The sequence below is a fragment of the Pezoporus wallicus genome, unplaced genomic scaffold, assembly GCF_028554395.1.
Source record: "Pezoporus wallicus isolate ANWC-B61680 ecotype Strahan unplaced genomic scaffold, APGP_CSIRO_Pwel_v1 contig_6464, whole genome shotgun sequence".
Lineage (NCBI taxonomy): Eukaryota > Metazoa > Chordata > Aves > Psittaciformes > Psittacidae > Pezoporus > Pezoporus wallicus.
In genome coordinates this window covers 1,275,748-1,300,589 of record NW_026642130.1, presented here as the reverse complement: position 1 = coordinate 1,300,589, position 24,842 = coordinate 1,275,748, and the positions used below count along the sequence as shown (strand labels likewise).

The 24,842-nt window shown below is 42.4% G+C and overlaps 1 protein-coding gene across 2 annotated transcripts in view; it reads right to left on the bottom strand.

Annotated features, from left to right (window-relative positions):
• MSRA (methionine sulfoxide reductase A) overlaps positions 1-3,553 on the bottom strand; it is a 277,903-nt gene extending 274,350 nt beyond the window's left edge. For both annotated transcript variants that reach the window (XM_057427498.1, XM_057427499.1), the window contains exon 1: positions 3,424-3,553. In XM_057427498.1, coding sequence (XP_057283481.1) covers positions 3,424-3,553 — 130 coding nt within the window. The remainder of the gene's footprint in view (positions 1-3,423) is intronic.
• Between the last annotated feature and the right edge of the window lie 21,289 nt (positions 3,554-24,842).

The window sequence follows — 24,842 nt, the reverse complement described above, 5'->3', positions numbered from 1 at the left end:
CAAAAAACACAGAGCTACTTAACAGATGAAAATGCAACGAGAAAGCATACAAGAAGGAGAAACAATAAGAAAGGACAAAGGAGGTATAAAAGCATTGCCTAGGCATTTAGGCACAAAAAGACCAAAGCTGGAGTTAAAAACTAGCTAGGAACATAAATGGCAGCAAGAAATGATTCCACAAAAAATTACAGGAGTAAAAGAAAGTCCAAAGGAAATCTAGGTATATTATGAATACAGAACACAGCCTAGAAGTAGTACAGAAAAGACCAAAGTACTCAAAATCTCTTTTGCCTAAGTCTTCACAAAGACTACTCCAAAACTTCTCCATGCACTGGTACATTCAGAAAGAAAACCAGCAAACAATGCGAGCAATTGGGTGAGATGGTTTAGTGTGAGGTGTCCCTGCCCATGGTAGGGGGGTTGGAACTAGATGATCTTTAGGTCCTTTCCAACCCTAACTGTTCTATGATTCTATGATTCTAAAAAAGGGTTATAGGCACTTAAAGAAGCTAAAGGTGCTCAAATCCAAGGAGCCATATGGACTTTTTCCAGAGTGGCAAGGCAAGCTTCCTGGCGAGCCCATCACAACACCGTGACAGATCTAGATATAGTGATATCTAGAAAAATCAATTACTGGGGGAGATCTCTGACGATGAGATACAGGTGATAGTAACAGAAGGCAAAAGGAGGATTGAGAAGCTACAGGATGCTCAGTCTCAGCTCAGTCCCGGGAAAGATCATGGAGTATATCCTCTTAAAAATTATTTCCAAACACATGGAGAACAAGTAATCGGGAATAGTCAACATATTTACCAAAGGCAAATCAAGTTCGAACAGCCAGGTGCCTTTGACAATGAAATAATTGGCTATGCAGATGAGGGCAAAGCAGAGGATGTAATATGTTGATTTTAGCAGGGTTTCTGACACCATCTCTTACAGGATTTGCATTTGGAAGCTGAGCAAGTACTGGCTGGAAGAACAGACTGCTAGGCACTAGACACATCAAAAATTGGCAGAACCACCAGACTCAAAAGGCAGTGATCAATATCTTGTTGTCTAGTGTGTAGCAGGTTACCCCAGGGGCTGATGCTGGGGCCAGTACCATTCAATACCTTCAACAATAACATGAATGATGTGACAGAAAACATGCTCAGCAAATTTGAGGGCAACACTAAACAGAGCGCAAGAGCAGGCATGCCAAACAGCAGAGCTTCAGTCCAATGAGACCTTGAAAAATTTCAGATCTACACGAACAGAAACTTCATGAAGATTAGACAGGGGAAGTGCAACTTCTGCACCAGTACAAGATCACCTCAGACCTGCTGGGAAGACCCTGTGAATATGCTGAATGCCAGGTTAAATATGAGCTAGCAATGTGCTCTCACTGCAAATAAAGCAAACCCATCTACTGTGCTGCGCTGCAAGGAGCATGGGCAGTGAGGAAAAAAACCTTTCCTCTACACTATTCTGGCAAGAATTCACCTGTAATACTGCATCCAGTTTTAGGCCCTCAGTTCACGAGATACTAGTAAAATGGCGAAAACCTAAAGGCCAGTGGTTAAGCTGGTCAGCAGGCTGCAGCACACAAACCCACAGAGCTTGCAGAAGCTGAGCATTTCAGCTGGTGAAGGGTAAAATCTTACAGCAGCTTAACCAGGAGTCAGAGAGAGAAGTTAGGCAAACCCTTCTTAATAGCATCAGACAGTATCAGAAAGGGCAGCAGCCACTGACTGTGCTGGAAAAGGTTCGTGCTGGACACAAGGAAAAGTTCTATGACAAGAAGGCAGTGCATCACTGGCACAGGGGTTGAACTGGAGTGCCCTTCCAACCAACACTCCTCTGATTCTGCGATCTAGGAGTAATTTAAACAAAAGAACTGGTACTGAGTAAATGTTACACAATGTTAAAATTTAAATGGCCATTCTTTTCTGAAAGTAGTTTACATGTTAACTTTTGCAGTTCACTGAAGGTCGACACTTACTACAAACACCACCACATTGAGTCATAACATAAAAATGGCTGAAAAAATGATACTTGGCCTTACGTACAGCAACACAAAATCATTTTATGGATACACCATGTATCTTCCTCCCAGGCTTTTACAAGTAATGTGAAGGTGCCACTTTAATGCAGGTAATGTACTACTCTTGGTAGAGTTCATTGTCCTAACGTCATCTCTGCACCCCTCCTTTCAGTTCACTTTCTCCACATCAGACATACTATTCTTCCTGCTTTCATTTCAACTCTATGTTCTTGCTACCTTCAGCATTTTACCACGTATCTATACAGTGAAGATTTTACTGCTTTCAAAACACTTCTTTCAATGGGCATATGCCGTCAGAGGGGAAGGTGACTCTCCCCCTCTACCCCACACTGGTAAGACCTCCCCCTGCAGTCCTGCATCCAACTCTGGCTCTCCATAAGAAGGATGTGGAGCTCTTAAAGTGAGTACAGAGGAGACCACAAAAATGATCCAAGGGCTGGGACACCTCTGCTATGGAGGGAGGCTGAGAGAGCTGGGTTTGTTCAGCCTGGAGAACTATTCCATGATTGTATGCTCATCCACTTATTCTCCCACCAGTACCTATGTCCTTTCTGTGTTTAATTATTTTTTTTTCCCTACGTTCACAGACTTTGCTAGAGACCTGCAGCAAAGACAAACACTTTGCACAATGGGAGAATGCTCTCATGACTCACAGCACCCAGATGCCACTCTACCTCCTATTGAATACTGCTGACAGTAACCTTGCAATGCTTTCAGTTCTCCAGAGCGCTGACAGGTGAAATTGCTTAATTCTCAGCTGCTACTTTGCTTACCTGACAATACAAATTTACTCAAGATGAAAGTTCTACCAGAAAATCACAGAAAGAACTATTGTCCAAGCACTTAAAAACACTTTGCAGATGTTAAGGTTTGAACATCCACACCATGGTTAGGCCTTATTAACAGAAAAAGTAACGACTAGGTAAACCTGTTTAAAACCCTGAATAGGACTACTATGCCCCTCAGTAAAAATTAAACAGAAAACTCATATACAGCCAAGAAAAGAACAAGTACGCGCTCGTCGGCAGCTCCAGCAATCGATTCCTATTCCTAAGACCGGAGTGCACAGCAAGCGTCACTGCGCACCTAAATGACGAATCAACCGCACTCTCCAGGCACCCTCCGCACTCCCCCTGAGCACCCGCTGCCGCTGCCTCACACAAGCGCTCCCCCCCGCCATATTCCCCTCTCCACAGACCCCCAACGGCTGAGCGCCAGCCAGGCATGCGCCGCAGCCGCTGCGCAGGCGCCGCAGGAACGACTCCCTCCCCACCACCCCCCCAAAGCCGCCGCGGTGTGCGCACGCGTGCAGGGTTCGCCTGACGGAGTGGGTCCCCGGCTGGGCGGCGAAGGGTGAGCGGGGTGGGATCAGTCCTTACCTGCCACCGGCATGCGCTGGTTCCTGCCGGGGAGCGCCTCTTCCCGCTGCGGCAGCCGGGAGCCCGAGTCGTTCATTCCGAAGGTGAAGCTGAAGAGTGAGCGGAGGAGGAGCCGTGGCACTGCCAGCATCGCCCCCTGCCGAGCGGTGGCGGGCACCGCCGGACTCACACCACACCTACCCCTGGCCTAGGGGATCTGGACGGGGCGCCGCATCCCCGTTTTGTGTCTTGAGGGGATCTTGGCGGAACACCCGCCGCCCACCCCGGCTCGGGAGGAGGCACCTAACTCCCTGTGCCCTGAGCGATGTGCCCTTAGGTCTGCGTGCACCGAGGGGTGAAGGCACCATTGGGTCACACTGACATCCCTCGTAGGGACTGGCTGGCGTGGTTTGCCTGCGCCCACCCAAAAATAGTCCTGTCTTGGGGCTCGGCGTGCTTAAATTTGACCCGGGCCTTCCTCTCCGAGCTGTAAACACTTGCGGGGCATGCTCCTTGCTCTGGAAGACCATGCAAGGCATGCGCCATCCTTGGAGGCCCAATGCAAGGTGTGCTCCATGCTTGGAGGATCTGTGCAAGGCATGCTCTGTGCTCGGAGGACTCATGCAAGGCATGTTTCTTGCTCTGGAGATGCTATGCAGAACATGTTTCTTGCTCTGGAGATGCCATGCAGAACATGTTTCTTGCTCTGGAGATCCCATGCAAGGCATGCTTCGTGCTTGGAAGTCCCATGCAAAGCATGAAGCATGCTTTGAGATCCATATAAGGCATAGGACACTCCTAGCTCTGGAGGCCCCATGTGCAGTTTGGCTCAGTATGTTTTTACATGGGCAATGCCTCATGAGGGATTTTTGTATGCATGGACCTCTTGGGGTATGGCTGTATGTCTTCTCCACCCCCTGGCTGGCTGTCCATGACCCCAGTTGAGAGGAGAAGGCTTATGCAAACACATTCAGCAAAAGGTGCCACACAGACTGGTTGCAGTTACATGTTTTACTATGCAACAGTCTTTTTTTCACAGTTTCATATATGTAGCACTCCCCTATGTGATGTTTAGCCAGTGTACTGTATCATGCCAGACTTGCTGAGTACTTTCTGTATGAAGATGGTCCAAGTAGCATTCAATTCTAGAGACTGGTGTCTGCACACGTTTGTAATAAAAACATAGAAACAAAAAACAGAGTATAAGTATTTGTGGAAATAATCCACCATATCTTGGGGATAATATGGTGCAGACTGGATGTATACCATCACCAAGTTTCTTACAGGAAGACTTGGAGAAGCTAGAGGAATGGTGATTCGTTTTTCAAACAACTGATGCTCATTCTGTGCATGTAGTCATGGTAAATAGGCAGAAGGGGAATTTGTACGAAACAGAGTTGTGAACCAGACAAGCATCTTGCAGTGAGAGTGTCAGTGTGGAAAAAGACAGTGCACGAGTAAGAAAAAGCAAAGAAGTTGCAGAAGGACGTGGTAGTAATTCAGTGGAAAATTCATCTGGAGGGTTTTGAAAAAGTTCCTTTGGTGGCTGAATAGGAGAGAAGTTATGAAATTACAGAGTAATGCCTGGTCTGTGAGAGGAAGGCCAGATAATTCACTCAAAAAATGGTCTATGACAAATGCAGTTCCATTCAGCTCATGATCAAGCTGGTTATGACTCTTGAGGCATAGAATTTAATGCATCTTTATAAAGGAGTTGGGTATTTACAGCAATATTGAGAATCCCAGATGCTCCTAATGTTTTAGGAGTCAGGCTTTCCGTAAAATTGAAACTTCAGATGGGAACCTGAGAGGCAAGCTGCCTCATCTCTGTTTTCACATTCAGTGTTCCTGTTTGCAAGGTGAACTACATAATCTTTGAGCACATGTAGCCCCAGGATTGCAGTCCATTTTTCAAGTTTTGTTAAATTTTGGTATAGTTTGAATCGTTGATACCAGGACTGGAGAGGACCTCAGGTGACCTCAAAAAAAAAAAAGTCTTGCAAGAGCCTGAAGAGACTGCATTAAATAAAGAATGAGTGAATATAGAGATGCATAAAGAGCTGTGATATTTTGACAGTACAAGTTAGTGAAAATCAGAAATGCTCAATAACAAAATGTAAATTTCATTCCAAATGTGTTTACCTAATTGACTGTTCTCTCATGATAGTTGTCCCATTATAGTCATGCTGATGTTTCCCAGCTCTTATTTTGTAAGAAGCCACTAAAGAAGGTTTTATACTGACCGTTTCTTCTGTTTCACCATAAGTATCTGTACTCACTCCAGTACCTGCCAAGAATGTGTTTCTAAAACATGCACTGGTTAACATCACAATGGCTGGCAGTGCAATTTTCGTTCAGAGTTAATGTATCTACTTTGTGAGCCTGAATGCTTAGCCTGAATCTTCTACTGAGAGCATCCTTGCTGCCTCTTTGTGAGGCATTACAATTTCATTGCTGTCTTCCTTGCATGAATCGAGGTCAGTCAGAGGTGAAGGGCAGGAAAACAGACGAATGTTTAGCTGTTCAGCCTCACAGATGAAGTGGATGAGATCTTTCAGAGCCCTGATGTGCCCCCAAATGCCAGCTGATGCAACACCAGCCTTGTCTCCTCTCCAATGATCCCAGTGATCCTCCAAGCCGTACGTGCTGTCCTGTCTATATTGTGTGTATCTCTTAAATCGTAGGTGTCCTTTCCAGTACATTAATTCTTATAGGGAAAATTGCTTCCTCACCCTTTGCATTCAGCTGCATCATTTGTGAGGCTGGTTAAGAGCAGGGCACGGCAGGACCAGCAGTGGGACTCAGAACAGTGGTTAGTGCAGGGACAGTGGGGCTGTTGGTGCATTTTGATTACAGCCATTATTGCAGGAAAGAGCCTTTGTTTCTGTGTACAGCAGTTCACACACTCTGCTCCTGCTTCATAACCAGATACAAATTATTAAATAGTAATAAGTCATCATGCCACTTACCAAATAAAAACTGATGGTTTTCGCAAGTGCTCAGTGATGGCTGGCTCCATGGAAACAGCATACTTTTAAAACTAGATAAATCCCATTTGTGTTTCAGGAAGGTGTGCACTATCCCCTTCTCTCCATCCACAGGTGAGAGTAGGGGATTCTGAAAATCACCTTCTAACTTTTAAAAGTTTTCATGGTAGGGATTTATCTGTCCAAGCAAGCAGCAAAACATGATTATCTTTTATTTATGGTATACTATGCTTCACACTTAAACATAGACTTTACATGTACCAAGAAAGAGATTGAATTAAGGGAGAGCAAGAAGAAACAGGATATGGACTTACCTGTGTCCTTTCAGCCAGGGCTCTACACAAATTCCTAGTCATCCAATCCTAGGAACTTGCTCAAAATCTAGACAGTTTATCCCAGAACCTGGTATTTACTGTACATAATCCTTCCCTTCAGAGATAAATTTGCTAGTCTTTGTGGTTTAGGATAGATGTGGTTTTCCCATGTAGCAAAATCTGCTGTATCCTGACGCCAGTAAAGCCCTGTGTAACCATCTCTGTGGCAATAACCTGATTGTGAAGGCAGGTTTGTGCAGCAACATGCATCTCCTGGAAAAGCAATCTCTTATTTTTTTTTTAGCTGAAAACATGCAGCAAAAGATGATCCTCCACAGGCTTTAGTGGATTATTCAGTGCTTGATTACTGTTAAAAATACACACCTTATTTTTAGGTTAGCTTCAGCTCCCACCCATTAAATCTTAGCTTATCTTTGCTAGGATGAAGAGATTATTTATCCAGTTTGTGTTATCCAGACTTACTGCTCTACACTGTGGTCATCCTTCAAGATAAGATAAACAGGACTCTGGGAGTTCATCACAGCACAGTATGTTTTCTAGTTCTCTAAGCAATGCACTTCGCTATACCCTCTCTAGTTTTTCAAATTACATACTTCCTGATTTTTTTTTTACATTTTTTCACTTTGATGAAGGTGTGAATAATGAATACAGTGTTCTGGCACTGGTCAGACTAAAGCAAGTGCTGATGTAATGTGGTTTCTCGATTCCTGCTTGGGTTTGCTTTGATCTATGCAAGGGAAGTCTCAGACCTTCCAGCCTCAGAGGTACACTGCTGTGCCTCCCGAGGGCTCTTAAGTAATTTACTGTCAATATATAGAAAGCAGTTATGGCAAATACATATAAAATTGTGTTCTATGCATAGTTCTTGGCACCATTTAAATCACTAGTATAGACTTGTTCCAGTCCTCCATCTTTGTCGCTACCTCTCCTGCAGTTTTGGGGTCAGCTGCTAGGAGTTGGAAATCACTTTCCATGTTCTTCTCTGTAACTGATAAAAATGGCAATCAAGCTTAAGACTGATGCTGACTTGACATCACTGCAAACACGCTGACTATATGATGACTGCCTCATTGCAATCACCTTTTGTAACTTGGCCACATCATGAGATCTCTGAAAAAAAACTTATTTTCATTAGAACAAACCTGCTGGTGCCCAGTTTTAGCAAAAGGGATGTGTGTGGGTTTAAGGGTTTTCAATCAAGAGAACCAGAGACTCGTAAGTACCACAATTCTCTTTGGAAACAAGAGACCCAAATTCCAGTATCAACAGCTGTCTCTGTTACCCCAGAAGGACAGTAAAGATGGTAATACAGTAAAACAATCTTCATGAGACAGTTTCTAGAGGTGGGAAGATTAATCAGTCCTTCATCTGCCTTCCGTTTGGGATCTAGATGAGCATTTAGGTACAGATTAAGCTACATAAATTATACTAAAAATGGAACTGACATAGAAGAGCCATCAGCACTGTACCTCAGAATAATGCAATGATTTGGGATTAAAAGGGGATGGCAAAAACAATGGGCAGTTTAATGGAGGCTACAGCACATGCCAGGGAGAAGGCAAAAGTGCAGGATGGAAGGTTATTTTTCCATTGCACTATAGCAATTACGGAAAAAAAAGTAATGCAAAAGGCAAGCTGTCTGCAAGCTGGCAGGATTAACCTCTAGTTCTCTCTTCACTGGAGCTTCAAGGTGTGTTTTTGTAACTAGTTTCCATGTGTTTACACAAGCCAGGGTGATGCAGGCACCTGCATTTGGATGTCTAGGTGTCTGCCCATCTGCGAATCAGTTTTGAGCTCCCACGACAGCCACTAAGGAGCTGGTCAGTGCAGGGCTTGGTTTTGCTGCCTGCACATAAGCGTGTGCTGCCATTCCTGATGCTGTAGGGCATATCACCTACACTTCAGGTGCTCTTCCAGGTTGACACTGGTTTCACAGTGTCATATCTGGAAGCTCCACACAGACATCTTTGATACTGTAGAGCATTTCAAAGAGCTTTCAGCTCCTATATGGGAGCAGCTGAAAAAAGTCCTACTGTCAGTGGTGTGAGGAGAGCAATTTCAGTGGAGAAGTGATCACTGGTTTAAGAGCTCATTCACTCCATTGACCACCAAACAGAAAAGCCTTGCCCATCTTCAGAGGTCAGGTGTCCCGTGCATATCTAGACGCCTAAAACATATCCAAACCGTTAACCATAACCCATCCAGGCACTGAAGTCGGAGACGTTAGCTGTCACACAGCTTTGTGTGGTGTTGTCTGTCACCACTGAGCTTAGGTCCTGCAGAGATGCAAACACCTGCAAGAACCAATGAACACTTGGCAGCCGGTAGCCAGGGAGGCAGCAGATAGCTCCTTCAATGGTGTGGCTTCTCCCAGCTCCAAAAAGTTCCTTGGCTGAGGAGAAGTGACCACAGCTGATGCTTAATCCTGGGGTTTTTAAACCAAGATTTCCCACTGTGGTACAAAATGTTGTGTAGGTCAAGTTCCAGTTTATGAGAGGGCAAATTACTGGGTACCTTTAGTGGTTGTTGCTGCACACATCAGGTGAGATTGTCATTTAGCATTATTTCCTGCCTAAAATCTGAAATTTTAACACAGATTTCACTACTTGGAAGCCATCATGACACAGCTTTTCTCTTGATAAAACTGTAACTTCAGTAATTAAATCTCTCAATAAATACTTTCTATACAATTCACTTTGGAATTTCTGTCTTTTTATCAGCTTGAACTCTTGCAGGATGGACTTTATGAACAAAAATAAATCACTACAGGTGAGGGCACAGAAAAGGAGTTTTGGGTGGGACTGATACCACCTGGCTCTACCCACTTAGAAGTACAGGAACTCATCCAAGCTGGGCATCTAGGTATTTTCCATGGCAAACAAAGGGAGAGTGGTGTCTTCAGAACATAATTCATCTGCTCTTTAAAGACGAGAGAGAGGATGGACTGCTCTCCAGAGAGGTTTATCTCATGCAACTCATACCAGGTGCCCTAGTGAGTCCCTTAGAGTAGATACCTTGATTTTTTGATAACTGAAATTTGTCAGAAATGGTTTCCTTTGTTTGCCTGGGGAAAACTGCACAATATGACAGCAGATTTCAACCTCACAAAATTGTTGCTTGTATTACACGTTGACTACCAATTCCAAAATAAATTAACTATGTAACATAGCATAACATAACATAACATGTGTCCCTGCCCATGGCAAGGGGGTTGCAACTAGATGATCTCTAAGGTCCCTTCCAACCCAGACCATTCTGTGGTTCTATGATAACATCCTTTACATTCCCCATCAAAAGTAGTAGTTTATATTCCCCAGTCCAAGTTTTCCTTAGTGATCTCATAGTCCTCAAGGTATTTTCCCTCGCTTACTAAGACCTTTTTCCTTCCTGAACCCCAAGTTCATATTTGCTGAAATACCTTTTTCAAGTTCTTTCAAATTAATGAAAGTCTTAAGCCCATTGACGTAAATCCATACCAGTGGCTAAAGTATTTTAAGGACTTTATTTAAACTATCTCTAGTGAAGAAATAAGAAGTGGTGACATGAAGGCTATCCCTGTAACATTTCTCTAAGGCAACTGCACAGCTCTGCTGGAAGTACTGATGGGGTCTAACTTGCAAATACAAAGAAATACCTGAATTTCCTTTACAGTCTCCCATAATAAATTCTGCAGATAACACACAGTATCTTCAAAATCTATAAAAACATCACTTCTGTAAATATAAATTTTTTTTTCCTAGCAGGCTACCTTGTTATAGATCAGATAGTGGAAAAAGTATTACATGTCGCCTAATATATTGCTGGCAGCCTGTTTTGCTTATATGCGTAAGTATGCACTTGGTCAAAATATTGTGGCTTTCTATCTGGTTTCATTTTCACATGACTGTAAACTGCACAATGGAAAACAAAACACTAATGAAATCAACTGAGGTTTTTGGGGGAAAATTATGCAACATAAACATGCTCCACCGGTGATTTTAAATGCATTGCACAGTGTCTAGTAGCTTCCTTGGCTTTGTCGGTCGGTGCTGGTTTGTGTGCAGTGGCACTGATGACTTTATAAAAACAAATGACAGAGTTGTTTACGCTGCCCTACTAAAGGAAATAATCATATTTAACAGTGCTGGTTTCCCCCTTTAAAAAAAAAAAAAAAGAGAAAACAACTCTGATGCTATATGCTGTAATAAGCTTTTTATAAATGTGCTCCTGTGGTGTTCAGCAGAGCCTGCTGTGCTGATACTATAAAACTGAAAGGAAGCTTCATAAGCTGTAAGTGTGATCATATATTACCGTACAGCACCATGCCCTGTTATTAATAAAGTTTGTAAAAAATACACAGGCAAAGATTAAAAATACATGTATGATGCTCTCCACGGTAATAAAAGCTGATGTTGTTTGGACTGTTCGTTTATTTGCTTGCCCTGTATGAGATGTTTTAAGGAGCGTGGTGAATACGATTGAACAGATGAGCTTTCCCTCAAGGTCCGGCTTTGCCCTCCCCATCCTCTTCCTGGGAATGCTGGTCCAGGGATGCAGGCTGCTTCCCTGAGCCCTCTCGTGGGCTCCTTCCTCCACTGCAGCAGCCGGTTCCTACAAACGAGGCAATTAGATGATCTTTATGAACCGTGCGCTGTTTCCTCACCTCCAAGCATAAGAAAAGCACGTGAAAATAAAATATAAAAGGCCATGAGAAATTTTTAGGGCTTTGACCACAGATACATTATTTTTGCTCTGGCATCCAGCAATAACGGCGATTACTGAATTGCAACATGGAAAGCTCTTCTGGGAATAGATACGCAGCGCAGCTCATCATTGCGTTGCAAAATGCATTCAGGTGCTGATGTAAATGGAAAGGTTGTGTGTTTGAGAGAGTTTCACTGGAGAAATCATAATAAAATGGATTAAGAGACACGTGAAATGCTTAAACAAAAATACCAGGACATTTCCTGGCAGCAGCTAGATTTGTGAGGGAAATTAAATGCCAGGTAATATTCTGTTTAGAAGAAAATAAATTAACAGCAAATGTAAAATATATCTGACTGCCTAATGAATTATCTTCTTTATCATCCATGGGATGTACCGACTTTTGATTCCATTCTTTATTGGAATTGCAATGCAGTATATTCCTATGTGGTATGTACAGCAAGGCACAGGTCCAGATCATCAAAGGTAATTGGGTATTGAAATTCTGTCAGTACCTAAATATTTTAATCCCAGTGCAACCAGTGGGACTTTGTCACCTCTTCTGCCCCCAGTGAACTCACATTCCAAATGAGGCAGAATATCCCAAAGCCATAATGAGCCCAGTGCAGGTTGTGTTTAGCAAATACAGTTTTTTTTGTGGTGACGGGGTAGAATTACTAGGCTAGTTTAGAAAGTGTGGTGTGAAGAGAATTCTAGTACAGATCCTCTACAGAAGAATGTGTTTCAACAACTGTATAGTATAAGGCACCAAAATGAGCATAAGAGGATTGCAAGCAACACAGAAAAAGGGTCTGCGATAAAACCAGATTATGGAGAGGAGTGGGACAGGGGAAAATGGGGTGTGGAGAGCTGCAAAACTGGACAGAGCATAAATCACAACCAGTGTATGTGGATTAAACAAAGGTTATGACTTTCCGCAGCAATGTTCTTGGACGACGAAGTGTCCTACAGCTGGCGTCATTAAAAATTCAACATTTGTCATATCTCAGTAATTGCAGTCCCTTGGTATCTTCTATTCTGAGTGTGGGAGGTTATAAATATTGTTGATGACTCAGCATTTGCTTTAGACTTCTTGGTCTTTACTAGTCATGTTTGCACTACTTATTCATATTGTCACTGTTCGTCAATGTGAACCTTCACCCAAGTGGAGGAGATTTACAATGAAGTCTGGGTGACATTTGCCTTTAGTTCAATTAATGCAAATTTGGACCCTTCTTTTATAAAGGGGATTTTTGAAATTGCTTTCCGTTTTCTTTAAGAGATGCAAAAGAAGAACAAGATGTTAGAGTTTTTACCTGTCTTTGAGAAGGACATGGGCCTTCAACTGTTTTCCAGGATAGCTGGAAGGATGCAAAATATCCTGGTTTGGGGATGAGCAGTTCTGGCACAAATACCAAGAGATGACACTTCCATCCTTAAAATAAGCCCCCCGACATAAGTGATAATTTAATATACATCATGCCATCTGCTTGCAGAATTGTGCAAGCTGCTCCCGAAGAAGTCAATGGGAAATGCATTTTCCTATTATTTTAAACATTCCAAGATCTAATTTGATGTCATGAAAGCCTGTGATGGTCACCTTTCCTCAAAGACAAAAACAGCTTGCCACCAGAGACAATAGCAACCAATGCAAACCCCACTATTTCTCCTCCTCCCTCTGCCCTTCACAACCTGCCAGATGAAAACACAGACACTGCAGAGTGCTCTGCCAGTTAAAAAAGCAGATGGGAAGGGAGAAGTTTTCAGAGATAAAAGGCATAGGAGCCCTGGCAGCAGCTTTTCTCTTTATCCACTGTGAGCTTCCATCTTGAACACTTTCATAGAATCATAGAATCATAGGATGGTTTGGGTTGGAAGGGACCTTAAAGATCATCTAGTTCCACCCCTTACCACAGGCAGGGACACCTTCCACTAGACAGGTTTCTCCAAGCCCCATCCAACCTGACCCGAAAACACTTCCAGGGATGGGGCAGCCACAGCTTCTCTGGGCAACCTGTGCCAGGGCCTCACCAGCCTTTTAGTAATCCTGACTTCACCTGCAGAAACATGTCAGCAGGCAAGACATGTTAACACAGGCAAGCAGCATTTGAGGCCAGAGAAAAGTGTTGGAGCTCGCCATTTCCGTTATATACCTATTGGTCCACACAAAATGCTATGCTGGGGCAAGGTTTTTCTGTGCGTAAGTCTTCAGCAAAATGCCCCCAGGCTCACTAGAGCTTGTGTCCAGCCTTGGCAGGACAGCACTGACTCCACTGAGTAGTCTCCTCTTTCTAAGCAAGCCACTCACAAACACTTGTAGAAAACTTTGAGAACCGGGAAGATGTACCATGGCACTTCCCCAGAGCCTCCTGCACATTCACCTCAGTACAGTCTTGTACTGTGAAATTATAATCATTCTCTGCTCATGTCTTTACAGCACTTGACAATTTGGAGCAGATACCCCTCCCTTCCTCTTCTCCAGGCTCAATTGTCCATTGCAGTCAAATTCGCCTCTTCTCATGTTAGTCTTGTTCCTCACTCTCCTTTCACTGACACTTTCCCAGCCTCCCAGTGTCCTTTTTGAGGGGGAAGAAGGTGACCTGAACAGCATGCAGTTTCCAAGGTGCAGAGGCAACATGATCTATAGATATGCAAAGCAATCCTAGATTTACAAGTGGTTTTGGCTGGAAGGGACATTTGGATGTTGCCACTCAAATCCTACACTTAGACCAGGTTGCTCAGGGCCTTGCACTCAGGTTTTGAATATCTGGAAGGACGGTGGTTCCACTGCCTCTCTGGGTTGCTGTCCCAGTGTTTGACCACCCTCATAGTGGAGATTTGTTTCCCATACATCTAGGCAGAACCTCCCTTGTTCTGTATGTTTATGTATGTATGCAGCTTGGGCAGGTTTCAATCTTTTCCTTTTGCTGTGCACCTCCAAGAAGAGTTTTGCTCCATCTTCTCAACACCTTCCTGTAAGTTGGACTAATATGGCAATAAAATCTTCACTCAGCCTTTTCTTAATGCTGAACAAACCCAGTTCCTTCAGCCTTGGTTCATATTCCATGTGCTTCATTTTCCTAGAGCATATTGATGGTGCCACTGGACTCCCAGTTTGTGAGCATCTTTCTTGCTGACTGGGGAGTTTAGAAATTGGATGCAGTTCCCTAGATGGGCTTTTACACTGTGAAATAATGGGATTTATTTTATTCTTTTTCACTTCCTAACAGTTCCTAGCATTCAGTTTGTCACTTGGAGGGAAAGGAATTCGGGTTTTTTTTATTTCCTACTGGGCAGTGTTTCTGCTCTTTTTGCAGCCCTATCTGCCATAGCTCCATACTTGCTTAATCAGTGAAAAAACATGTGTCTTGTCCAGGGCAGCTTGCTTTTCGTAGCTCTTTGGTAGGGGTCTTTGAAAGGTGACAGACACAACATAACCAGATTAACATACCTATTGGTGCTGGTGAAGCGCTTTAGCAATTTTGTTAAGTAAGACTTCGGCCTGCAAAACCCATGTGACTTCCCCAACTTCATGCACTTACTGTGTCTGTTCTTTGTTATTATTACAAGCAATTTCCCTTACACAGACAGTTCAGATTCACGTTCTTTTGGTGCTCTTCCACACATACACTATGGTCTACGTATCTGAAGTTACTCATTCTAACACTCCTGTCCTCTGTTGGTTCTCCACCCTGCCTAGCAGGCTTCTTAATCCAGTCCTGTTTGGGAAAGGATTGATAATTTGCTCGTGCTCTTAGAAGGTTGTTCTTCAAATCTTTTAGTCTACCTTTTTAGTAAAATGTATGCTCTATGTTTGATCTTGTTTGAACATGAAGTCTTCTTACTTTTAATAGCCTCCTTCGCTCTGATTTTTAATTACAGTAGCTTTCTTCCGGTCTTTTTAAAGTCTTTCTTGATATACTCCGTGTATTTTCTCTGAGCCTCTAATATGGTGTCTTTAAACAATATCTCCGCTGCTTGCAAACATTTCACCCAGTCATGGCTTGTACTAATTTCCTTTTAACAAGCTGCCTCATTTTTCATAGGGCACCTTTATAATCCAAGACTGTACTGGTGATATTTTTGGCTTTCTTGTTCCTATGACTATACTGAAGCCCAATACATTAAGCTTCTCATACAGAGTGTCTCTTTTATAATACCTCAGTAAACCAGGAGTTCCTTTTTTATTGACTACATCTCCAAGAAGTATTTGTTCATAAGTATCTAAAAATTTACCCCCAGCACTGAGTTTGGACATTATATTTATCCAGTGTACATGATCTTTCCCCTTTTTATTGCATCATCTACACCCATAGCATCTCTGATCCCATTTAGGACATCTCAGGAAGTGTCGCTACATGACCAAGCAACTGAGGAATAGCTCTGTAATAGAATCATAGAATCATAGATCTGGATTAAAATAAAACCAGCAAATACACATATATGTGTGTGTGTGTATGCATATATTTAGATATCAACATATATTATATAGATATTATATAGATATAGATGACAGAGATGGTTATATTTGCTCATGGTTTTGAGGGATTAAATATTTTCTCAGACACACTCCTAAAACTCTTTGGAGAGGACTGCCACCAAAACCCAGTGGCACTGTCAATCTGCATGTTCTTGACAAACATAAGGCTCTAGTGAGGTCTGGGCATTACCTTCACCCTCCCGTGAGAGCAGAGCTGCTGATCCGGACACAGAGTTGGAAACCACTCAGATGCTGGGAGGTGCGTGCGCTTGCTGCAAAGCCCTTACAGGTGCACTAATGAGAGACAGCGCTCTGCTCATCACAAGCCTGAGACCTTGGAGAATATTAGTAGAAATGCCAATTTTCATGTCTTGGGGTTAATTGAGGAAATCTCGGATGGAAAATCTTGCTGTCACTTCTGAAGCCTGTTCTGAATACAAATTGTATGTCTCCACAGGATATTGTGAAAGCTTTTCAACTTCTTTGCAAACCTGTAGAAACAAGGAAGGTGTTAGCTCCCAGAGCTCACAAAGCAAGCTTTCCTCTAAATTTCATAATCTTTTCACCTCTGTTGACATTAACACAAGACTCATAGACCAAGCATGGACAATATGTGGGATCTTCTACCAAACAAGCAAGAAAGGGGCATGAATATTTTCTCATCTATAACCTAGGCCACATGCTTTTCAAAGGAAAAATTCCATTGAAAATTCCCTTACTTTATGCCTTATTGTAATTCAGATTTCTTGTGGATAAAAATAATTACTGGATTTTTATTTTTCTTTAATCTTTGATTAATTCTAAGATGAAAAATTGTTGCCGCATAGATTAGGAAAGCGCAGAAGAAAGGAATTAGTTAATTCACCTGCTACTGGTGAAAAATCAGCACAGATTTCTATTATCTCAGGATCACAACGTGTTTCTTCATCATCTGATCTTCTAAGGGGGCTTCTTTGCTTTTACAACTGTTTTATTATATGCCACTACAAGATGACCACCAACAGTGCAACTCACAACCTGAAATCCAGAATATTTCTATGTTTAATTGCAAATGCTCTGTGATTCTCTGATCATTTGATCAGCCATTAGGGGATTTTATAAATGTCTTGCTCCACATTATGTCAGTATAATTAACTGCTTTTCTTGAAACACCTTATTTTTTGAGGAGTTTCTGTAGAACACTAGGGAGAAGCATTGGTTTGATGCTGATTTTAAACAAATTATTACTTGGTTTTCAAAGCTAGCTTTTAGTAATTTTGACATTCAGTATTTTTTTAAACCAGCATGTCCTATGGGGGGAAGAAAATAATTAGAAAAGGCAAGAAAAGAGAGCAAAAAGACCAAATTTTGCCTTCAGCAAGAGTTCTGTGAAACCAAACTCAGTTTCTTAACCTCCATCAGAACAGGAAAGTTTTACCAAATCCCTTTCACTTACATGTTTCCAGTTTTCTCATTTGAGCATTCAGATGTTGCTGTGTGATGTGCTGATTTCAATGTGTCACATAGGGTATAATTAAAAGCCAAATTCTACCTTGATTATTGCTCTGATACGTGCTCTTACCGGCAGTCACAAGATGATGAGCTGCTAAAACCATACAACTGTGTAAAGTATTACGAATAACACAGTGTGCCTTCATTTGGAGTGGCTTTCTAGTTAGTGCCAAGGAGCCAGAGGGAGATTTTCTTGGAGAGAAACCTGCAAGGAGGGCGCTGGAGCCACGTGTGTGTTTGGTGGTATTGTGGTGCCTCTCTGGAGCTTTCTTGGGTGAGTACCAATTCTCCGTGCCTAAGTACTGCATCAACAAAGTGGGGACAAGCACACAGTATTCTTTCTCTTGCAAAAGCAAGGGACATTGAGAGGATAAATAGAATTAATTAGTGCCTGAAATAGTAAATAGACATACTACGATGGTTAACTGCACAATGAATACAGGTTTCAAGTCTTGTCACAAGCTGCTGAAGGAGAAATAAAAATTCATTTTTTTCGCTGGTGTTAACATGGGAAAAGCGACCCAGGCAGTCACTTTTGAAGAGAAATTAGGAACAAAAGAGAACACATGTGGTAAAATGTTATAATAGAGCCAGAAGATCCTACTCATTTCCTGTAGGAGGAAAGTCACCAAGAATTGGAAAGGGGAAAGCCCACATGATTAAAAGAAGAACAAGATTGACTTCTCTCTGACTGACAGTCTGTGCATCAATGCTATTCTGTTTCAAGACAGTTGTGTTCACAAGATAGTACAATCAAGACAAATATAAAGCTGCAGAAAGGCACAATGACTGGCAGAGAGAACATCGAAGATTCACTTACTGATAGAAGAAAGAGACAGAAAATTAAATCTCAAGTGGCAAACAAAGTTTCAACCCCTGCTAAGGTTGACCAGAAAGACTAGCCCTAAATATGAGTTATAAAAGAGCAAGTGCAAGACTGGAAGAAATAGGGTGTTGAGGGTGCATTTAACATTCTGCAAAGTGTTGGGCTTCATTTCCGTCTTTAGTCACAAGGTGGGTATGAGTCTGGCGAAGCCATGGCAAAGTTCTGCATCCTGAAGTATTATGCTATAATAAACATTTTGAAAAAAGACATGGTTCCCTATTTACTCTTTATTGTGAAATTATTTTTAAGCTTCAATGGTTTTTGTGGGGTGAAAATGAGTTTCTATAGATGTGTTTACATACAGTCATGTAAAAATATGTTTAAATGTATAAATATATGCACGTATTCACATGCTTATATACTCATTATCACCACATTCCAGTATTTAAAGGGTGGCTACAAAGATGGAGACTCCTTTTTCATAAGCATTCACATGAAAAAGACAAGTGGTGATTAGCACAAGATCAGATGTTTTCACAATGAGAACAATCAGCCATTGGAATAATTTATCCAGGGAAGTGGTGGACTCCCCAGTGTTGGACACAGTGTTTGATTTGGCTGGACAGGGTGACAGGGTACTGGGCCATCTAGTCTAGGTCCTGCTTTGCCTAGAAAGGTCGGACCAAATGATCCTTGAGGTCCCTTCCAACCTGGGATTCTATGAGTCTATAATTCTATAGACAGCATTACCACAAAAGAGATCTGAACCATATGGCTGGGACATACGCACTGAACTAATTTCCTTGCCAGACCATGAACTCCTCTGACCACAGACCTGGGATTAAATTTTCTAGGATTAGGACTAAATTTTCAAAGGAGGTTTGGCTGGTGTCAATACCGTAAAGCCATGAGCAAGAGCAGCCTTAATGTCTTCTGAGACCCACAATGCCTTACGTCCCTCAAATGTGGTAGAGCTCAGATGGGCAGCACCAACCTCTTTAGCCTTGACAATGGCATCATAATGGCACTTGTTACTGCATATAACATATAAGGGACTTCCCTTTTGTAGGTTTCACAGTCCTGCACCTACTCCAGGTACTCAAGACTTTGCTTTCATGAAAAAGAGGGTCTTTCTGTTCAAACTCAGCAATTGTCACAATGCATCCACCCATCAGAGCATTCAGAGCATGTGGGATGGAAAAGCACATCTTTTCCTGCGCAGAGCAGGCTTCTCCTCCTATTTTCTTCTCTCTGACCCCACTCTAGACTCTTCTCAGGGAGGGGATGAATTTACCTTCTCCTGCTGAAGCTGCTGAGATGGGTCTCTTATGTGCCGTATGTTCATCGAGCTGCTGGGAGAGACCTGTGACCCAGACCTTGCTCCATAAATTAATCCCTCAGTTTCATTCACACTAACAAACTAAACAAGGTTTAGTGAAGGCTGGGGAATGGCGCTTTGCCCTGAGGCCAAGCAGTACAGCTAAGCTCATTGTCCCAAAACAAGGGTGGCCATGTCCATGCCATTCACTGGGAATGACATCTGGTTCATGCTATACCCTCTGCTATGCCTAGGGAATATTTGGGTCAGGGTTACTTAGCACAGACCAAAACTATGCCAGAGAACACGCTGACAATTTAATACTGCCTTTGCACCCTTATAGCCTGACCCCATAGTCATAACCTGAGCCTCCCCCTGTCAGAGTCAAGCTAAAGGGTCATGTTTCCTCTTCCTCCCTCAGGTGCAATTAATATTTAAATGCTAAGGGAAACTGAAAAGCTTTCATTGAAGGAAGATACCACACCTACATCCTGTCCTGGGATTGCAGCCTAAGAGCTTTGCAGAAAGATGGGGGCTCAAACTCTTCAGGGAAAGGAAGGCATAAAGCTTTGGTATCAGCATCCTACCAGAAAGCTCCATTCCTAGAATTAATGAAGAAAAAAACAGTCCTCCATTTCTGTTTTGTACTGGTCCTGGCTCGCTAAAACCTTCCTAACAGATTGAATTGAAATTGAATTGATGGAAGAAACTTAAAATGTAAACCCTGACAGGTTCAGTGCCTAATAGCATCCCCTGGCACTATTAAATATGCTGGTATAAAGGCCACTCACATGCTTGGGAATGCAAATATTACTAATTTGAGCATGGCTGTACATCAGCTATCTCCTAGGTTGTATAGCAACCTGGCTGGGACTCTGATGAACAGGATTTAGGAATAGCACATCTAATGCAACTGTTAGATCCATGAGATCTACCCAAATCCCTCTGTTAGTCTTACTTTTAATGTCTCTCTGCCTCATTTTCCTGCCTACAGAAGGAGGCTCACATCTCCCTGCTCCCTACCCCAATAAGAGTGACGATATGAAAATAAAGACATTGAATTGCTGGGTCTGGGGTATTGTATGAGTAGCCTTCTCCTGTTCAGTCCTGCTTCCAAAATCCATGCTATCTGCAGCAGGGTACCTCTTTTCTTCATCTTCACAAGACGTTGCAAATGAAGACCAGCTCAGAGAGGCACTTCTGACACCCTGTTCAGCTGGGAGCATTTCTGCATCTTAATATCAGGGGAGAGAGACAAACACAGGCACCCAGGGGAGAAGGGTGTGAGCACTGAGATATTAAAATGGGTACGTGCCACCAGAGCAGTTGGGATGTGCCATGGAGAAATCCCTTTGCACCGAAAGCACAGTCCAAGATGATGAACACGCTGTGTTTGTTTAGAAGGTAAAAATACTAATTTCCTGGAAATCTCACACAACCCCAAGTTTGCAAACCATCTGCCTTATGCCTTTTAAATGGTATGAAAAAAGAAGGTCATGATTATTGCTAGCACTCGCATGCACTGAGCATTGCAATGTCGCAGGAATACAACCACAGCAAGGAAAATCTTTGGTTCTCCCAAATTTCCAGGTTCCTTGCATGCAGAGGGTCTAGGAGAAGCTGATCCCTTTACACCTCTCCTCTGTGCTTCCAAGCATCACATTTACAATCTATCACATTGGTGTATGCCATGACAGCCTCTGTTCACTCACCATCTATTAAACCTCTAACACCTCTCCAGAGCCTTTGCTTTCCAAGAGCAATTCGCCTTTTTTATTCCTAATGCATTTAAGTTTGGATTAGGGTGCAATAAAACCAGCTGTCCCTTCCTCATTGTGACTGCAGTAAATCAATGGGATACCTGGGACGTTCATCAGCAGTGCTTCTATGTTTATTTCTCAGTGACTAATAAAAATGTGGAACGATGTCAGACCTTGTTTTGATCTACGTGAAACTTTCATAAACATCCCTCCTTTTGACAGTGATTCTCCTCTGCAGACTGCTTTGTGAGATCGTCCTGTACTGAATCCATTAAAGGGATATTTCATTGACATTGAAGTGTTATATGGTGCTAATTTAAATGCTTTGCAGAAGTCCAAGGACATTGGATTTACTCAAAAAGCAACATTCATTTTTTGGCACTGACTGCCTGTTCATGAACATTATTAAGTTGCTGGCTGTTCAGTATGAGTTACTTCTGCAGAGTCTCATAGGAGGAGATAATCCCACCTATTGCATGCTGTTAAGACCTTACATTAGGTGAGATAAAGCTGGTCAAGTGTGTCTGCATCTATCCCAATGTCTAAACCTTGTTGGTCTTCCCTGTTCTTGGGCAAAATTCAGAAGGTGATACTGTACCACGACACCCAGGTGGCACCAGACAATCTCTGAAGTGCCTCACAAGAGTACCCTGAAATCATCTGCTGCGCCCCAGCTCCATGCTTTGTACAACATTTGATTGACCAGCAGGTACATTGCTTCCTCCTGTTAAAGGTAGGTTCTTTGAGGAGTGCAAATCCACACAGTAGTAGTCTGAGATTTGTTGGGACAGAAATGATATTCAAGGTATGGTTTTGTGCAGAACCAGAAGAGCCCAGGCTGATAAGCAAGTCACCTACTGACAAACAAGGCTGTTCATTAATGATTATTTTTTCGATTTTACCTATGAGAGCAGAAAACCAGGCAAACAAGGCTTGAGCTGTACAACGAGAGCATGAAGAAGACGCAAGACCTTGTATTGACTTTGTGTACAAATGTGAGATACTTCATATGCATAGAATCACAGAATGGTTTGGGTCATAAGGGACCTTGTTCCAACCCTTCTTCCACGGTTAGGGACACTTTCCACTACATCAAGCTGCTCAAAGCCCCGTTCAACCTGATTTTGAACACTGCCAGGGATGGGGCAGCCACAGCTTCTCTGGGCAACCTGTGCCAGGGCCTCACTACCCTTGTCATAAGAAATTTATTCTTTATATCTAGTCTGAATGTACCCTCTTACAGTTTAAAACTGTTGCCCTTGCCCAATTGCTACAAACCCTATTAAGAAGTCTGTCTCCATTTTTCTTATAAGGCCCCTTTAAGTATTGAAAGGCTGCTCTAAGGTCTTCCTGGAGCCTTCTCTTCCCCAGGCTGAACAAGCCCAGCTCTCTCAGCCTGTCTCCATAGCATTGGTGCTCCAGCCCTCGGAGCATCTTTGTGGCCTCTTCTGGACCCAGTCCCACAGCTCTACGTCCTTCTTGTGTTGAGGGCTCCTAAGCTGAACACAGTACTGGCCATCTATTCTAGGTCATGGTTTGCCAAGAAAGGTTGGACCAGATGACCCTTGAGGTCCCTTCCAATTGGTATTCTGTGATACTATGATTCTTTCAGGCTGCCCCAGGGCAGTATTTAACAGGGGCAATACGCCACAGGGTCTGCCTGCTGTAAGGTAGAAGTGAGAATGTTGGAGAGCACTGTATAAAAGGCCTCACAGAAATTGAGGTAGATGACACCCATAGGTCTTTCTTTCCTGGTCCTGACAGTCACTCCATCATGGAAGGCCACTAGACTAGTGAGGCAGCATTTGCCCTTGGTGAAGTCATGGTGGTTGTCTCTAAAGGGGCTGCAGAGCTGTTGTCTTTCCATTTCCTAGCTCTGCAGTCATTAGTCATGAAGCATTTGAGATTCTCAGTCACTATTAATTTACAAACTGGTAAAAATGAGCTCTTTAAAGCAGAAACATCCTTTTCTATAAACTGCCTTGGCATTTTATTTGAATCAGGTTTAGTTTTCTTGCTATGTCTGCAAATCTTGTAAATTCTTCACTGCTGCTTCTGTCATTGTTGTTAATGATACCGTTCCCTAAAAATATTCAGGTTCCCTTCTGCCTGAAATCACTTTTGAATTCATTCACTACTATGACACCACAAACTGATTTGCTGCACACCTACAACACCTCCCAGTAAACATTCTACAGCTGGTCTTTTTCAATGTGCCGAGCTAATAGATATTGTTTCATTTTGCACTTTTCATAATGCCAGGGAATGTGAAATACTCTCATTTTTATTTTTAACATATTGCCACCTATCCTCACTTTCTGTAAGTTTCACAGATTTTCAGTGTTTCTGTCACTATTTCATTTAATCACCAGATTTTCTGCAGAATAGCCTATTTATATCAACAGAATCACTATGACCAGAACTGTCAGCAGAGCTCAACAACTCCAGGTGTTCAAGTGTGCACAACTTAAATTTGATATACCCCTGCCTGGTTTGAAAATCTGATCAGATTTTCATCAGGAGTCAGATGCTGAACACTTCTGAGCAAATTCATTTAATATACAAAATTGTCAAACTCTCTTGAAGAGCCTTTTACCCTGATGTAACAGAACACATCCAGTCTGGTTGTCCACAGTTGTCTTCACACGTAATGGAGAAAGACAAGAACTGCAAAGCTTACGGCATAGGCACAGAAATGGCCCTAACACTGCTTCCAAGATGACGTGCTTGCTCCAGGATCCTTCCCTGTGGGAGTTTTTGGTTGGTTGGTTGTTGTATCAATTTCTGTAATTTTCAGCAATGTTAACTTGTGATGATGAGAAGTCACGAGATTAGTCCCCACAATCAGGTGATTATCTGAGGCAAAAAGAGGTTTAGTTTGAATGGCAAATGTTTCTATTCACCTCCTGGGTTTTGCAATGCTCCTTTTTTTTTTGCAAGAATATCCCTGCAACTCAAAGAATTAAAAAGTTGCATGACAAATGAAAATTGATTTTCTCATACAAGGAGATACTGGGTGGTTTCGGGGAGGGGATCTCAGGATTATCTTGAAAATCATGAGATTTGGAACAAAATCATGAGATATGGAACAAAATCAAGAGAATTGGAATAAAATTGTGAGGGGTAGTGACCTCACATTTCTGCTTGGGTAGGACATGGTGTGTATTTTATACCCTAAGGTACAACAGTAAAATATTTCAAAAATAAAATAAATGTAATGTATTCATAATTGCTAATGTGATTGAGAACGTACATTTAAGAAATATAATGGCATAAACCTGAAGAAATCTAATTCTGAAAGGAAGCTGTCTAAATTTAGAGTGATGTAGTACTAATTAATCCATTTAGCATTCCGTGCTGGTTTCAGCCCTAGGAATGACTAAACAGAGGACTGCCCTCAGCTTAGGAGGAGCAAGAAAAATGAAAGAGGTTGAATATTTTTATATTTTTATTTCTGTCAAGTCAAACCAGATCATCTCTGATCATCCCAGTGACAGAGGTATTTTTTCCAGGTCAGTTTGCACCAGTTGGGTTTGGATGAAAATGCTTTCTAACAAAGT